The 18,395-nt window shown below is 42.1% G+C and overlaps 1 protein-coding gene across 3 annotated transcripts in view; it reads left to right on the forward strand.

Annotated features, from left to right (window-relative positions):
- Positions 1-18,395, forward strand: part of setd2 (SET domain containing 2, histone lysine methyltransferase) — a 128,978-nt gene that overhangs the window by 85,450 nt on the left and 25,133 nt on the right. For all 3 annotated transcript variants that reach the window (XM_043687966.1, XM_043687964.1, XM_043687967.1), the window contains exons 11-15: positions 790-924; positions 2,060-2,188; positions 4,732-5,352; positions 10,545-10,599; positions 14,491-14,677. In XM_043687966.1, coding sequence (XP_043543901.1) covers positions 790-924; positions 2,060-2,188; positions 4,732-5,352; positions 10,545-10,599; positions 14,491-14,677 — 1,127 coding nt within the window. The remainder of the gene's footprint in view (positions 1-789; positions 925-2,059; positions 2,189-4,731; positions 5,353-10,544; positions 10,600-14,490; positions 14,678-18,395) is intronic.

The raw sequence follows: 18,395 nt of genomic DNA on the forward strand, positions 1-18,395 counted from the left end.
CTTTATTGGTCAGAGTATTGAGTACAGGGGTTGGGAGGTCATGTTGCGGCTGTACAGGACATTGGTTAGGCCACTGTTGGAATATTGCGTGCAATTCTGGTCTCCTTCCTATCGGAAAGATGTTGTGAAACTTGAAAGGGTTGAAAAGATTTACAAGGATGTTGCCAGAGTTGGAGGATTTGAGCTATAGAGAGAGGCTGAACAGGCTGGGGCTGTTTTCCCTGGAGCGTCGGAGGCTGAGGGGTGATCTTATAGAGGTTTACAAAATTATGAGGGGCATGGATAGAGTAAATAGCCAAAGTCTTTTCCCTGGGGTCGGGGAGTCCAGAACCAGAGCGCATAGGTTTAGGGTGAGAGGGGAAAGATATATAAAAGAGAACTAAGGGACTACTCTTTCACGCAGAGGGTGTGCATGTATATAATGAGCTGCCAGAGGAAGTGGTGGAGGCTGGTACAATTGCAACATTTTAAGAGGCATATGAATAGGAAGGGTTTGGAGAGAAATGGGCCGGGTGCTGACAGGTGGGACTAGATTGGGTTGGGATATCTGGTCGGCATGGATGGGTTGGACCGAAGGGTCTGTTTCCATCCTGTACGTCTCTATGACTATGACCCTATATCAAGGGGTATGGGGAAAAAACAGGAAGAGGTAACAGAGTAGGATAATCCGGTGTGATCACATTGAATGGCAGAGCAAATTTGAAGGACTGAATGGCCTAGTCCTCCCATTTTCAAGTTTTCTAATAGCCAAGCCATGTGGTCTAGCATCTCTTTCTTCTCAATTGGCAGGTGGATGAAGAACTAGAGGCATTCCTAGAGAACGGTGACGGATTGTGTGACTCGAACCATGTGCTCAGTTTAACCCGGCTGATGGTCCGCATAGAGACAATGGAGCAGAAATTGACCTGCCTGAAGATAATTCAGGTAATGGGAGAAGGACCTGAAATAGCGGTGAGTCGTTATAACCCAAGTAAAACCTCATGCCCAAAGTTAATCCAGAGGGGATTGCTATTTGAATGCATGTTTTGGTCATGTATCTTTGAAATGCTTTCACTTGTTGGTAAGTCGTTCATAGTTAATCATGCGGACCTTGTTGGCATTACCTCTCCAAAAGCAAATAGTGTCTTGGGAACAGTGGTGCAGCAGTGATGTTACTGGATTGGTAATTCAGTGACAGGTAAAATCCCAGGCAGTTGAGAATTGAATTCTAATTTTTTTTTAGTCTTCATTTAAGTGGTTGTTATGTAATAAAAGTGACCATATACTTTTTGGATTGTCATTAGCAGCCCACCCCTGGTTCACCTGCCACCCTTACCTGGTCCATCCTTTATGACTCCAGTCCCCATACTCGTGGTCAGCTCTTAGCTACCCTTTGTGTTTGCCCAGTAAGTCACTCATTTCTAACAAACCATGACTAACAGTTCTGGAATATATCAAACTACCTAACATTGTGAGTCAAGCTTCACCGCATGGATTACAGAGAGTGGAGAGGTTATAATGGAGCTGTACAACACCTTAGTTAGGTCTCAGCTGGAGTATTGTATGCAGTCTAGTTGTGATACGAGAGAAAGGGTTTGATTGCGCTAGAGTGTGTGTGAAGGATGGACACTGCAATTTTGCCTGGGTTGGAGCAATTCAGCTATGAATAGAGACTGAATAGGTTAGGTTTGTTTTCCTTAGAGTAGAGAAAGTTGAGAGGAGAAACCTAAATGAACAGCTCAGTACAGTGAATAGGAATAAATCTCTCACCTTCAGCAAAGGAATCAATAACTCTGGGAATAGATTTAAGATAAAGAGCAGGAGGTTTTGAGGGGATTGAAAGAAAGTATTTTTGATCTGGAGCGTGGTGAGTACTGGAACTCGCTGCCTGAAAGGGTGGTAAAGGCGGAAGGCAGTGCATTCTCACTATCGGAAGGAAATTAAACATGGGCAGCAAATGAAGGCTTTGCTATTGATGTCCTTATCCCTGCATGGAAAGAAAGATTAATGCCACGAAGAGAAGACTGACAGCCTATAATGTTTTTTAAACAACATATTAATGTGCATGTTCATTTTGCAGAACACACACTCGCAGAGTTGCTTGAAGTCCTTTCTGGAATACCATGGATTATCGCTGCTATGGATCTGGATGACTGAGCTCGGCGATAGCCGGGCCAACTCCAGCAACAATATTAAGTTTCAGACTGAAGTACGTTGAGCTAAAGATTCGTGGGGCATGTTGCACTTGAGTGTTGTATCTGGGTGCATGCATGGGAAGCTGCAATACTCACCCTTCTCCAGCAGAGAGAGCTCAAATATTAACAAGTGCTGAAAGATGGCACAAAGTGAAGTTGGTTGGTACAGCACAGGATTTAATGTCATATTTTTGTACAGATTTTATGTTTGTCTAAGTAAACAATGGTAGTGCTGCAAAACTGCACTTACTGTCAGCATTGAGCACACATACGTAGTTGTTTTCCTATCTTCAAACTGTTCCTTGAGAATGGATCTGTTTGAAGGTTGATAAACTTGTAACATGATGCAGTGTGAAAAGTTCTAATTTTGCAGAAACTTTGCCACATCAGGCAATAAAGTGCTTCGTCCTTTACCACTGTGGGCATTGGTAGTCCATAGTCCTCGCAATGAGGAGAGACCACTAATCACGAGACCCAGGATTGTCTTCTCAGAATTCAGGGACAAAGCTGCTGTCTCATGGAAATGTACATTTGGATAAATGGGGCCATTCTGTCTGTGGTATCAGTCCTGTCTGCAAAACACCTACAGCCTTATAGCCCTTGATCTGTAGCCCTATAGTGCCTTCTTATCTACCTTTAGTCTTCAGTTAATTGTGGAAATGCACACTAAGGTTCCTTCTACACTTAACAGATTCCTACCATTTTATTATGTATTCCTTTCCCTTGTTTGCTCTCCTCAAATGCATTACCTCAGTCTTTTCTGGATTGAATTTGATTTCCCACTTATCTACCGACCTAACCAACCCATTGATATTTTTTTCCTACATTCAACAGATTCCTTCCTCACTTTCAGCTATATTCCCAATTGTCATGTGATCTGCAAATTTCTTTATTCTGCCTCCAACATTTAGGTCTCAATCTTTGACGCATGCCGCCAGTAACTGCAGGCTCAGTACTGTACACAATGGGACCCCTTGGAAAGAGCCTTCCAGCTTCCTGCCAGTTTGGATCCAGTTTGGATCTCGAGAGCTTTCAATTTATTAATCAGTCTGCATACTAAGTTTTTTTTCAAAAGTCTTAGAAAATCCATGTAGAGTACATTAATTGTGCTACACTAATTGACACTCCTTACTTCCTCAAAAAATGCAGTCAAGTCAATCAGACTCTACCTTCTTTAACAAAATCATGCTGACAGCCTTGTTTAGTCTATGCTTCTCCCAATGTTGATTTGTATCATTTCTTAGAAATTTGTTATCCATATCCTGACCTGATGGTGTCTCTTGAGTTTTCTGTAGAGTAGGGAATTGAATCTGCACCTTCTCAAGTGGGAATACTGCAATTCAGATGAAGCTTCAGTGCATTGCATGTTAGCTGTGAATGCAAAGTAAAATTTGTTCACCAATATCCCATTAAATAGAAATGGTTTATATCTCACCAGTACTGTACCTCTCCTGGGAAGTGTAGAGGCAGCTTTGACTTTACCTCTTCCATGCTGTATCTGTCTTAACTGTGTATAGCACTGGGCCTTGAAAGACTCAACGATTCTGGTAAAGTAGAGGAATCTGAAAAGCTGGTGCTGAGCATACTCTGCTTTTATTGTAAAGAAAATACTTACCCATTTGACACTCTTATCTTCATTCATGTCCTTGAATATTGTAATGGCGAAGGAGGTCATTTGGCCAATCATTGAAAAGAGGTGGACGTCACATCCCACAGCACCCAGCAATCCATTTTCATGTGCATTGCCGATATCCTTTTTAGAAGTTCCTATGGAATCAGATTCCGCCATCCTGCCACATCTTTGCACCGACTGAAAAATTATTTCTGTGTCAGCTCCAGCTCTTTTTTGACAATAAGTCAATGTTCTACATTACTAACTCTCTCTCATCAGAGCAAAAAGACCTTCTTATTTGTTTAATGAAAACTCATCGTAACATTTAGCAGAATCGTATAGAAAATACAGCACAGAAACATACTATTTGGCCCAGTCAGACCACAGTGCTATTTATGCTGCATTCAAACAAGTGAATATTTCCATTAACTCCCCTTAACACATTCTGCTGTATAGACAAAATCTCAGTTTCTCCACTCTCCACAAAACTGAAGTTTCTCATCCCTAGTATTATCCTGGTAAAATTCCTCTATAACTCCTTCAAGGATTTGACGTTGTTATTTGATACCCAGTGGTGGAAGAGGGAGTGACCAAATCAGCTGCTCTGTTTCTGGGTCCCAGTTCTGCAGTGTAAAAGATTGGCCTATACTATAGAACCTCCACACTGTGGTGCTGCTGTAACAAGGAATCAAGATAAGAGCACAAAACATTGAGAATTTAACATTAAAAAATTGCAACATAGAGTGTGGTCCTTCAGCTTACTGTCATGTTGAAATGTGAAGGGATGGGCAAGGTGAGTGGATGAAATTGTGACATAAAGCATGACTTTTTGAAGGAAGACTAATATTGCTAAGGAATTCTACCTCTTTTCTGTCATGAGTCCAACCATTGAAGTTGGAATATGAGAATAGCATTGACTATAGAATTGTTCGCTTGTCTTCACAGATCATGAAGACCCTGGAACTGCTACCAATCTCCACCAAGAACATGTTGGAGGAAAGCAAACTCCTGCCTATCATTCAGCGTTGGGCTCAAACGAAGGCCTCAGCTCCCCAGATCAGCGAGGCAGACGGTTACTCGAGTGAAAATACCTCCCGTGCACAAACACCGCTGAACACACAGGATCCAGCATTGAAGCAGAGCACTGAAGCTGATACTGACCCCTCCAAAAAACTGGTAATGAAGAGGCTGAAGATCATGAGTGAGAACAGTATGGACAGTGGCCTTTCTGACACGAGTAAAGCCTCTGACGGAGAGGTTGAGGTCAAAGAAGCGAAGGATGAGGTTGTTGCTACTATAGAACCGTCGCCATGCCTCCCGCTGGACGAGGAGGAGCCGCCAGGCCAGGTGCCGGCTGATGATGGGGAGGGCCAAGAGACAGATCCTGCTTCCAAAACAACCAATGGGACAAAGCTGGAAGAGGGGATCTTGGTGGAGACGCCATCGCAGGACGAAGAAGAAGGCATTTCTGATGCAGAGAGCGAGCGAAGCCAAGAGCAACCTGGTAAAATGGAAGATGTGAGTGAGCTGGCAATGAAGCTGCTTGATGTCTGGAAGGACCTGAAGGTAGGTACTAGCAGCTGAAGGAGTTGAAATGCCATGCGCACCGAATTTCAGGGAGCGAGTGGTCAGCAGGCTCCTTTAGGTGGAAATAGTCTGTACTATATTGATACAATCAAATGCAAATTAGGACAATTGTTTTCAGAAAATATCATTTTCAGATTGATCTATAAGCAATTTGATTCATGATGTCTGGACAGTTTGGCTTCGATTTCCACATTGAGCACCATTGGGATTTCCCTGCGCGTCTGAGTCTGTGATAGGATTACAGTGAACAGTCATTAACTTCATCTTTGTTATATATGCAGCCACTGGAATGGGGGAAGGCAAGTTGGATAGATTCAACATCAGAAATGGCAGGAATGAATATGGCCAAATAGGGAAATAAAAGGTGGATCCAATCCTATAAGTTGGGAATATATGTTTGCCCGTTGTCTTTTCTCATCTAGCAGTTCCAGACTTCCTTTTAGTCAGTGCCATCTATGCAAAAGTGCTGTTTTCTTGCCCCCGCAGAGTTGTCTTTAGTGATATTAAAAAAAATTGTTGGAAAAAGAACTTGTGAATCTCCCATAGTATTGCTCAAATGGGTAAGGGAATGCACCACTTACTGGCCTGGCTTTGCAATTGCAGCATGTCATGGCCTGTTTGCGCACACACACCTCCACAAAGAAAATACCGATAATTTTTATTGAGCTATGGGACTCAACCTGCAAGAGTGTCACTAACGAGTGCCAACAACAGAAAGTGAAGTGGTGGAAAGGAAATGCGGTCACACTGGAAGATTTATGGTTAAGGTCCCCCACTGGCTCAATGGATGAAGGCTATGCCTCATATTGTAACAGTTCAAACATACCAGGTTTGAACCTTATCTCGGCTGAGTTAACTCTCCTCAGATGAGCATGGTAACTGAAATTCTCGAATCAACTTCTGAGATTGGACAACTGAAAGCACAGAAAGCAGTCAGAGCTGCTTTCTCCCCATCATGATCTAATGTACCGTTCTGTCTAAACGGCAAAGCCATGCAGCAATGAGCAATGTGTCAAGCAACAACTACTTTATATAGCATCTTTAAAACAATGAAATGTCCCAACATATTTCACAAGAACATTAAATAGGGCAGTAGTAAAGGTCAAAGTGGGTAATAATGATAAAAAGGTAAAATTAATGATTTTATTTAAATACATGTAGAATTCAGAATAAAATAAATGATCCACCAGCTAATGAACATGATGTGGTAGCTATTATGGGGATATGATTACAAGGTGATCAAAGTTGGGAACTATATTCAGAAGAATGTGATTTTTCAAAAGGTAAGACAGGAAGAGTGATGGGTAGCTTTGTTAGTACAAGATGGATTAATTACAATAGAAACAAATGATCTGGATCAGATGTAGAATCCATATGGCTAAACAAAGAAATAACAAGGGAAAGAAGACATTGATGGGAGGAGTGTGTAGGCACCCTAACAGTAGCTGTTCTGTAGGATAAAGAATAAATCATGAGTTCATTTTTTTTAAGAAAACATGGCTAACTTTAATTTTAATGTGGATTTGAAAAATCAGTTTGGCAAAGGTAGCCATGAGAAACAGTTCATAGGGGGGTTTTGGGACAGTTTCCTGCAATAATGTTAGGATCCAATGTGGAATAAGGCTGTGTTGGATCTGATAATGTGTAATGAGAAATTATTCCGTATAAGAGCTCCGTAGGGTTCAGTGACCGTGACATGACAGAATTCAGCGTTCAATTTGAGAAACTGGGGTCAGAAATAATTGCTAAACTTAAATCAAGGTCATGGGGCTGACCACTGAGTGGATTAGGAAAGAAATTTAGCAGAAAAGATATTTGAGGAACTGTGGCAGATGTTTAAGAAAATAGTTCACGACCCTCAGCAAGATATGCCTCAGCGAGGAAGAAGGACTCTAGGAAAGGGGTGCAATAGCCATAGTTAAACAAGGAAGTTTAGGATAGTATCAAACTGAAAGCAAAAACATACGACATCGCAAAGATTAGTGCTGAATCATAGGATTGGGAAAGCTGACCAGCAAAATATTAAAGAGGGAGAAAATAAACTGAGAGCAAAGTAACAAGCAATATATAAATGGACAATAAGAGCTTCTATATATAAAAAGGGAGGAGAGGGGCAAAGTGAACATATGCCTATTCGAGAATGAACCTGGGAAAGTAATCATGGTTAACCAGGAAATGGCAGAGGAGTTAAATAAATACTTTGCCACAGTCTACACAGTAGAAGAATTTAATAGCATTCCAAATATACTAATTAATCAAGGTGCAAAAAAGGGAAAAAAAAACACAATACCTGTCACTAGGGAAACAATAGGGATGAAAGTCAGTCGGTTTTCTGCACCTGATGGGTTGCATCCTCACATTTTAAAATAAGTAGCTACAGCAATAGAGAATGTATTGGGAGTAATCTTTCAAGATTTCTTAGATTCAGAAAAAAGTCTCAGAATTGGAAAACCACCATTGTCAATGCACTTATTCAAAAAGAGAGGGAGAATAAATGAAAGGTAACTCTAGTTTCACATCTGTCATGGGGTAAATGAGAGAGTCTGTTGCAAACAGTAGCAGAGCTATTTAAAATACATAATCTGACCAAGGAGAGTCAACATGGCTTCATGAAAGGGAAATCCTATTGCAAACTTGTTACTGTTCTTCAAGGAGGTAAAAAAAATAGATAAAGGGAAACCAATGGATGTAATATATTTGGATTTCAAAAAATGCGTTTGACAGGTTATCGCACACAGGTTACTGAATGAGATAAGAGCCCAAGGTGTAGGGGCATTTTAACCAGTAACTTGTGGAGTATCACAAGGATCAGTGCTGGAACAAATATTATTTACAATATACATCATGGGTGGTACAGTGGTTTGCTTCACAGGACCAGGGACCCAGGTTTGATTCTAGCCTCAGTCAACTGTCTGTGTGGAGTTTGCACATTCTGTCCATGTTTGCGTGGGTCTCCTAGGTGCTCCACTTTCCTCCCACAGATGTTCAAGCTAGATGGATTAGCCATAGTAAATACAGGGTTCCAGAAATGGAGGAGATGTTAGTTTTGGTGGAAAGCTGTTCGGAGGGTTGGTGCAGTTGGGCCAAATGGCCTCCATCTGCACTGTATGGATTCTATGATCAATTACTTTGATGAGGAAATATGCTGTTGCCAAGATCATAATTGGTGGAGGATGAGAAGGTTAAGTAAGTGGGCAAAATTTGACAGATGGAATATAATGTGGGAAAATGTGAGGTGATGCACTTTGACAGGTGGAATGGAAGAGTTTAAAAATTATCTAAGTTGGAAAGGACTGCAGAAAGTGGCAGCACAAAGGGATTTGAGAGTTCCTGTGCATGAATCATTAAAAAGATAACATCCAAGTTCAACAAGTAACAAGGAAGGCAAATAGGGTGTTAACCTTTATTTCAAAGGAAATGAAATATAAAAACAGGGAGGTTTCAGGGAGGTGTGAAAATAAGCACGAGACTTTTAAAATCAGGTTGAGTCTGAATACAAGAAAGGAGTGGATGAAGATTCCAGCAGCAGACAAACTGAGACAGTGGCAGAATCAAACAACCATTGTGTGTGAAACTAACAGACGATGCATAAGCATTTAGAATGCTTGACCACGTGGTAATCCATGCCATGGGCAGCCAGCGAAAACCAGAGGGAATATCTATCTTGTGTTGTCCAGTATATTTATGCAAGAAAATAACAGGCCGTGGCTGGACTGTTATGATTTCTCACTCTCTGACCCTATAGTTCAAGAATCTATTGCCGCACCTTCCTAGGCCGATTGGGGTTATATGTTAAAGGGCTCAGGTGTTAGTAGATTTTTGGCAGGAGTTGGAGGAGAGGTCAAGGATGAGACATATAACTAATGTTCTAAATTATGAATGAGAAGCTTGGACTCCATTGTCAACCTCATTTCTGCTCAATAAAGTTGTTCTGAGCGAGCCAGACCTTCTCCATGAATCTTAATCAGTAGTTGGTGAGGTTGAGACCCATTGCTGTGTTTTGTGTAGCGGTGAGCAGTGTTATGTTGCCATACTCAGCCTGGATTAACATTCCCCACCATTGATGGATTGCTGCATTGCCACAGGAAGGTGAAGCGTAACAGTCGAGATACTTTACCTTACTACAATTGTGCAGGCTGCTGGTGAGCTCACGCCTGAAGTACCGCATGAGGATCTGACCCCCCTCATTTCAAAATAGATGTACTAGCATTAGGGAAAAATCCAAAGATTCACTAGGCTAATTCCCAAAGGGATGGGTTGCCTTATGAATAAATATTTAGTTTTACAGCATTGCAATTCAAAGTCTAAGAAATGATCTGATTAAAATGCAAAGTGATCTGAGGGTTTTTGATGGGGCCAATGCTGAAAGGAGGTTTCTTCTAATCAGAGTCCCTACAATATGGAAACAGGCCATTCAACCCATCAAGTCTACACTGACCCTCTGAAAAGCATCCCAACCAGACCCACCCGACTACCCTAATCCTGTATTTCCTATGGCTAATCCACCTAGTCTGCATATCCCTGAATACAATGGGCAATTTAGCATGCGTGATCCACCTAACCACATTTGGACACCCTAATGATGGAATAGAACTAAGGGCACAGTTTCAAAATAATACTGTCCCTTTTAAGATGAAGATGAGGAATTTCTTCTTTCAGGGGGTTGTTAATCTTGACAGTTGTGCACCCCAGAAAACAGTGGAGGCTGGATCACTGAATATATTCGAGGTTAACTTAGACAGAATTTTGATCTTCATTGGTTATAGGGGATTCCTGGGAAAGGGGTGTTTCGGACACTGTTAGATCCATCATAATGTTATGAAGTGGTAAAGCTGGCTCAAGAGACATATTTCCTATTTTATCTAGGTGCCGTTCTTCTAATAAGAAAGCAATGAATTAAAGTCTTGTCCAACTGTCCAGGTGGATACTAAAGATCCCATGGCACTAATTGAAGAATTATAGAGAGAATAATTCTGGCACACCAGATAACATTTACAAGTCATCCAAAATTAGTTGGTAATTCTTAGCCCTGGTGCCATGCTGTGAGACCTTGCTCGATGGAAAATAGCTGCTATGTTTCCCAACACAGCAGTCATTTTGCAAGGATAACTTTAAGATGTGATTGTTTGATATAAATGCCCGTTTCTAACTTTGCTAACTTTGTTACTTAGGAGGTATACAGAATTCCCAAGAAGGATCGAAGTCTAGCAGAACGGGAAAGTACTGGTAAGTATGACAAAGGCCGCTTGCTCTATTAACTCCTTTACTACTCTGACTTGTTGATATGTAATTTTGCCTGTTTGACTGTGGAGATGGATATGAAATATTTGTTCAGTGACCCAGCCATTTCCTCACTCCCCAGATATTTTATTGGTCACTGTGTCGAAAGCACCAACAATTAATTGCACCATTCCTCTACCATGATGTAACCATTTTTTGGTCTCATGATTCTTGGTGACCTTTTGATGTGCTGTGTCATGCCAGCTTTAGGCAAGAGTAGTCTGTGTAATCCCACTACCCCACCTTTTCTCTGTGGTCCTTTTGTAAAATCTGCTTTTGTATTCCAGACCGGTTTATTTTAATCCTAATCTTCCCTTTTTGTCAATTATCTTGTCACCTTAAGAACTATTCCAATCCTCAGGCTGTCTACTATTCTTTATAACATAGTAAATCGCACTTTTTTCCCTTACCGGCAGTGCACGCATCACTAGCTGGGTCCCCATGTGTTACACATCCCTAGTTTCTCTTGAATTGACTGACTCGTTAGATCATTTCAGTCACGTTGACCAGACTGGGTAAGAACAGCAGATTTCCTTTCTTAAAGGACATCAGTGAACCAAATGGCAATTTGCAGTCGTTACATGGTTGCCATTTGGCTAGCTTTTTGATCGTGATTTTTATTGAATTCCGATTTCACCATCTGCAGTGGTTGGATTCAAATCCATATTCCCAGAAAATTGGCCTGGATTCTGGATTACTAATCTATCAAAATTACCACTGTTCCACTTCCACCCTTAGTATCTCGTGCTGACTTCAGCTTTTAGACCAGACCTGCAGATAGCTCCTGGAAGAAGCTATCATACATCTGTTTAAGTATACTCAGCTTTAATTACCTCTTCAGAGTTTTATCCTAACACTTCTGGCCATACAGTAACACTAACTCCTCATTCTAAGGTAACCTACTTCACTATGTATCCTTCTCAGGAGAACAGATCAACAAGGACTTCACTCAAGAACTCAAAATAAAAAACAAAACCAAGTCTACTTCTCCAAGCTATGGGTGTTTCTCCTCAGCTTAAAAATAAATGTTCTAGCCATTTCTAGCAAACCTCCAGATTCCATTATTTATGTTGCTAGATCACAAAACAATCAAAAATAAACAAAAGTCCGTTGGTGGTGCAAAAAACCCATACAGTGTAAAGCCAGGTGTCAAATTGTTTTTGAAAGAAATCACCGTGGTTACAGAAATACTGATAAATTAATGATTGACTTCAGACTCACTCAAATCCCACAATCACTAAGTCAAAAACCTAAGCATGCAATAAATAATTTTAAATTTATACATAAAGCATACAGTTCACATCACAATATTGATCTGTCAGTATAGGGAGTGGGTTGTGCAAAGCAGCCTAGGTCGCCACTTCTGTTTGCTGACCATTCATAAATCTATAGGTTTTGGATGTGGAGGATGCAGGTTGTTATTCCACATCAACCTGACACATTCACTGCCTGTAGTCAACATGAGCCATTGTGCGTTACCCAGATGTTTTTGTGAGATGGTGATCGGATGTGCTGTCAGTATGACTACCCCTTTTCCCTCTGTCTATTCCCACCACAAGAGCAAATTACAATTAATTAGCCCTGATATCCAACTGAAGAGAAAAAATCAGGCAGATTGACTGAACTGAAAACCTAAGCGTGTCTAGGAAAAGATCTCCAGAGCCGACATCTGAAGCTGATGGTAGTGAAGGACAGGAAAAATGTACCACCGGAAAGAATCAGAGGAACGTAGTGTTCAGATATGATATTTTACAGCTGGACAAGGTCACCGAGAAAGGGAGAGGTGACAATGTGGAGGGATTTAACCACAAGTTGTGAATTCAAATTTTAGGCATTGAGAAACTGGAAGCTAATGTATTTTGTTTAATTCATTCACGGATATGGGTGTTGTTGCCAGAGCCAGTATTTAATACCTATACCTAATTGTTCAGAGTCAACCACATTGCTGTGGGTCTGGACATATGTGGGTCAGACCAGATAAGAATGGCAGTTTCCTTCCTTGAAGGACATTAGTAACCGGATGGGTTTTTCCAACAGTCAACATGGTTTCATGGAGATCTATTAAATCCAGATTTCTTTTATTGAATTCAAAGTCCACCATTTGGCATGGTAGGATTTGACCTTGGCTCCTCCAAACATTACCTGGGTCTAGCAATAACACCACTGGCCATCACCACCTCCTATGTGAATGAGAAGAGGATGATGCGAAAGTGGGACTTGGTCAAAAAAAGAGACATGGGAGCATTGAACATTGGAGGTGACAACTTTGCGTTAGAGACTTTTAGCAGAAGATTGACATGTGGCAAAGGTAGGCAGTCTTTCTGATGGAAAGAATATGAAGTCAGACACAATTTAGAGTCAAATAAGATGCAAAGTTTGGTTCAACCAGAGATGTTATTCATATAAGGATTGTGGTATCAGTGGCCAAACTGCTTAATGTTAAACTGAAATAAATGATGGATGTTCAGGATCAGATGTCAGGGTCATGGGAGCATTGGGAAGGTCCAAAGAGGCAGTGATGACCTAATGCTGGGAGTTGTTGATGTACATATGAAAAGTGACCCCATGTCTGTAAGAGATGTCATCAAACGCAGAATGTGGACAAGGATAGGGGAAGAGTGCTGAGGATTGACTGGTGAACTCCAGCAGTGACAGTGAGAAGATAAGTTATGGTTGAACTTGCTTTGAGTTGACAGTGAAACCAAACATATCAATCCTACGGAGCTGACCAACAGAGGAAAGGCACAGAGAAAGGTGTCATTGTTGACCATTTTGGAATCTGCGTAACTGCCCTCTTGCCGAGGGCACTGGGGTTCATCCATCATGGTCAGAGTCACATAGGATATTGTGTTTTTAGGAGTGCATGACAAAGTGCAAACTTGATCAAAGGAAATTCCAAACTGAGGGCTGTGGAAAAGATGGTGATCAATTCATTCAGCAATAACATATTCAATAAGTGTAAAACAAAATTGGAAATCACAAACTAAGGGTTTGAGAGTGAGATTTTGATCAGGTTCCTAAGGTAAAAGTTTTGAGGGGGAAACCATTTACAGTGATAGGAATGCAAAGGGAAGTTGTGAGTTCCCTGGGGAAGGGTTTGAACGAGCAGTGGATAGCTCTCGTGGAAGCGATATGCTTGACAATGACAGGAGGGGAAGAGCGTAAATGTGCCAAGGATTTTGCGGTGAGACTAGAGGGCAGGCTTTGAGGTGAGCTTGGTGATGAGGACAAGGAGAAATCTTGTATCCAACTAAATGCTCCTTTCTTGGTGACAAGAAATTCATGAGCCCCTTGTAGATTTGATGGAGCTTATCAAAACCGATCTGGTGAGGCTAGATTATAAAAGCAAAGGTTTGCTGAGGGAGAGAGGATGGTGAAGTAAATCAGTAGTTGTTGTGGCAAGTAGAGATCTGAAAGGATGGTAATACTGCACTTGACTTGCTGTCTGACTCACTATAACAGCTGTACCTGACCTAGTTCTTTGGCAAAGCAAAGTCAGGGAAGGGACTACAGGCTGAGCATTTATTTAGTTATTATAGCAGGGCTAGTTAGTGATGTGGCATTTGATAATGTTTGTTATCATTGGTACATAAGAGGAGGTGATTGCTCTTAGCATGGAGATCTCCGCCAAATTGGGCAAGCCAGTCTGTACCATCAATGTTGTTGTTCCCTGTTCACCATCTCGGGAAACCAGAGGGGTTAATTTAAGTAGAGTTTTATTTTAAGAGAGAAATGGGAACAAAATCGAACCAAAGATTCACTTTTTGTGGACTTGTCTGTTGCTTTCTCAATCCCAATTGAAAGTTCTCCTGTTGCTTTGTATTTTTTGCGTTCTAGAGCGAAGCAGGGATGGGACAACACAGAAGGATGTTTCCCAGGCTCCAAAGACACCAGTGAACCTGGGTAAAGAGAAAGATGCTGACAAGACACTTAGCAAAGATCGTAAAAAACGTAAACCTGCAACTTCTCCACCTCCGTCAGCCTACGAGAGAGAAGGACTGAAAAGATCTGTCCCAGATGAAAGGCAAGCTTATTTTCTTTCTTTCTTTATGCCTATTCTGATCGTATTCTGGGTTCTAGGAAGCCCTCCGTCACTCTTAGGTGGTGACTTATCAGTGATGGATCGTATCAGGCTGAAACTTCCAGTGTCATTCGTGTTGGTATACTTACTTTATCAGATTTGGGGAAAATAACTAGGTAACCTACAGCAAAATTCTTGCCTTGTACCATGCTTTTCATAATTTCAGGATGACCCAAAGCATTTTCCAACCAAATAAATTTTGAGTTGTGGTTACTTTTGCAATGTAAGCAACACAAATAGTATTGAGGTAATAACCAGCTACTACTTTTACTGAAGTAAAATAAAGAACTACAAATGCTGGAAATTTACAACAAAAACAGAAATTGCTGGAGAAACTCCAAAGGACTGGCAGTACCTGTGGAGAGGAATCAGAGTTAACATTTTGGGTCCACTCTTCAAGACTGTAGCTACGAAAAGGTGCTGAAGGCAGAGTTGGTGGGTGTGGTTAAAGGAGTTAGCGATAGGTGGAGATAGACACCAGCGGAAGAGAAAGACAGTTAGGCAGACAAAAGGATGGACCATGCTCAGAGAGATAGAAGAGTTGATAATGGGACCTTAAATATGTGAAAAGGTGAATGGCTACTGAAAACAGCCCATGTGATGACAGGGCCCAGGTTGTGGGATGGATAAAGTAAGTGGAAGATATGTTCACACCCTAAAGTTATTGAATTTGATATTAAATCCAGAAGGCTGCTGGGTCCGCAAGTGGAAAATGAGGTGCTGTCCTTCCAACTTGCACTGAGCTTCACTGGAGGACCGCAGCAGGTCTGAGACAGAAATGGTTACCATTGAATACAGTGGTGTGTTGAAGTGGCAGGAAACTGGAAACTCGGTCATTTTTGCAGACGAAAAGGTGTTCTGCAAAGTGATGGCCCAGTCTGCGTTTTATCTCCCCCATCATCAAGGAGACTACATTGTGAGCAGAGAAAACAGTAGACTAGATTGAGTGAGTGAAGTGCAGGTAAATCGCTGCTTCACCTGGAAGGTGTTTGGGCCCTTGGATAGTGAGGAGGGAGGACGTAAATGGGCAAGTGTTCGGCCTTGTGCTATTGCATGGAAGGGGAATGTGTGTCTGGTGGTGGCATCCTGCTTGAGGTGGGAGTGGAAATGGTGTCTATGATCATTTGGTTGTTGATGTTATTGGGGTGAAAAGTGAGGACCAGTGGAACCCTAAAATATTGTGGGAAGGAAGAGAAGGGCTGAAGACAGAAGTGCAGATGGTGGATCAGATTGGGCAATTGCTTTGCAAGAACACCTAAATGCCATCTGTGAAAACGATCCCTGACTTTCAGTTGCCTGTCACTTCACACACTGTGATCCCTGGCCAACATTTCTAGCTCGGATCTGCTGCAGTGCTCCGACAAGGCTCGGTGCAAAGACGCTACCATAATCTGGCTGAATACGTCCAACATTTTCTGTTTTGTTTGTACACTTCTGAAACCAAATTCAACAAGTCCAGTAATTTGTTAGTCAACAGAGTACAAAATGATCTTGCAAGTTTTTGTGAAAACTCAACTAGTTTAGGGTGTAGGTTTGCTCGCTGAGCTGTAGATTAGATTAGATTAGATTACAGTGTGGAAACAGGCCCTTCGGCCCAACAAGTCCACACCGATCCGACGAAGCGAAACCCACCCCATACCCCTACATTTACCCCTTACCTAACACTACGGGCAATTTAGTATGGCCAATTCACCTGACCCTGCACATCTTTGGACTGTGGGAGGAAACCGGAGCACCCGGAGGAAACCCACGCAGACACGGGGAGAACGTGCAAACTCCACACAGTCAGTCGCCTGAGGCGGGAATTAAACCCGGGCCTCTGGCGCTGTGAGGCAGCAGTGCTAACCACTGTGCCACCGTGCCGCCCACGGTGTAGGTTTGATATCCAGACGTTTCATTACCTGGCTAGGTAACATCAGTGGCAACATCCAAGTGAAGTGAAGCTGTTGCCTCCTGCTCTTTATTTATATGTTTGTCCTGGATGGGGTTCCTGGGGTTTGTGGTGATGTCATTTCCTGTTCATTTTCTGAGGAGTTGATAGATGGCATCTAGATCTGTGTGTTTGTTTATGGCATTGTGGTTGGAGTGCCAGGCCTCTAGGAATTCTCTGGCATGTCTTTGGCCTGTCCCAGGATAGATGTGTTGTCCCAGTCGAAATGGTGGGTTTTTTTCATCCGTATGTAAGGCTATGAGGGAGAGAGGGTCGTGTCTTTTTGTGGCTAGCTGGTGTTCGTGTATCCTGGTGGCTAACTTTCTTCCTGTTTGTCCTACGTAGTGTTTGTGGCAGTCCTTGTATGGAATTTTGCAGACGACGTTGGTTTTGTCCATGGGTTGTACTGGGTCTTTTAAGTTTGAAAGTTTTTGTTTGAGAGTGTTGGTGGGTTTGTGTGCTACTGGATTCCGAGGGGTCTTAGTAGTCTGGCTGTCATTTCTGAAACTTCTTTTGATGTATGGTAGGGTGGTTAGGGTTTCTGGCTGTATTTGGTCTGCTTGTCGTGGTTGGTTCTTGAGGAATCTGCGCACTGTGTTTTTTGAGTATCCGTTCTTCTTGAATGCGTTGGATAGGTGTTTCACCTCTGTTTTCCGAAGTTCGTCTGTGCTGCAGTGTGTGGTGGCTCGTTGGAATAGTGTTCTGATGCAGCTTTCGTTTGTGTGGGTTGGGATGGTTGCTGGTGTAGTTAAGTATTTGGTCAGTGTTTGTCGGTTTTCTGTATACGCAGGTTTGTAGTTCTCCGTTGTCCTTTCTTTCGACTGTGATGTCCTTTCCCATCAATCTTTGGGCAAGTTGGTGGGAAAGGAATGCCATCCGAGAGAGTTCCACCCACGAACAACTGTGCTTCCTGCATGAATGTTTGTAAAAACAGGTACTGCCAAAATGTCTCCAATACAAACCACCGATAAAAACACCTCAAGCCAGAAGTTTAGAATGCTCCGAGAACTAATCAATGACGCCCACCACAGACTCCGAAAATACAATGGGGAAATTGCACGCCAAAAACCGTTATTCAAACAAGCAACAACTCAAGAATGGACAGACTCGGTAGAACGAGCCATAAACACCAAACAACGACAAACACAGATGAAGAAAAATCAGGACCTGAAGAAAAAACTGGACAAACTCACAAACAAAGACAAAACCGATAACACAGGGGCATGGATAAAGAACTTATCAGACCGAACCCTATCAGACACAGAAAAAGCGGTACTAGTAAAACGACTAAATTTCAATTACCGAGACGCTGACGAGAAGGATTTCCTAGCGACATTAGAAACCACATTGAAGGGCAACAAACTCACGGAAGAAACCCAACAAACGATCAGACAGACAGTTGCACCCACTCTGAGCCGAAAGAAGGAAGGAAACAAACTGAACACACAAGAAAAGAAAGCCCTACAAAATCTCAAAAAAGACAAAAACACCATCATATTACCTGCAGACAAGGGTCGGCTCACAGTCATCCTGAACAGAAGGGACTACGTAGAGAAAGCCAATGCACTACTCGCTGACACCAACACCTACCAACAGGTGGCGCTAGACCCGACCCCACAACTAGGAAACAAAATTACATATCTCCTAAGAAAATTACACAATTCCGGACAATTAAACAAGACCGAATTCCAAAAAATGAAACCCGACGGGACCAACACCCCACGATTCTAC

Source organism: Chiloscyllium plagiosum, chromosome 4, assembly GCF_004010195.1.
Source record: "Chiloscyllium plagiosum isolate BGI_BamShark_2017 chromosome 4, ASM401019v2, whole genome shotgun sequence".
NCBI classification, from domain to species: domain Eukaryota; kingdom Metazoa; phylum Chordata; class Chondrichthyes; order Orectolobiformes; family Hemiscylliidae; genus Chiloscyllium; species Chiloscyllium plagiosum.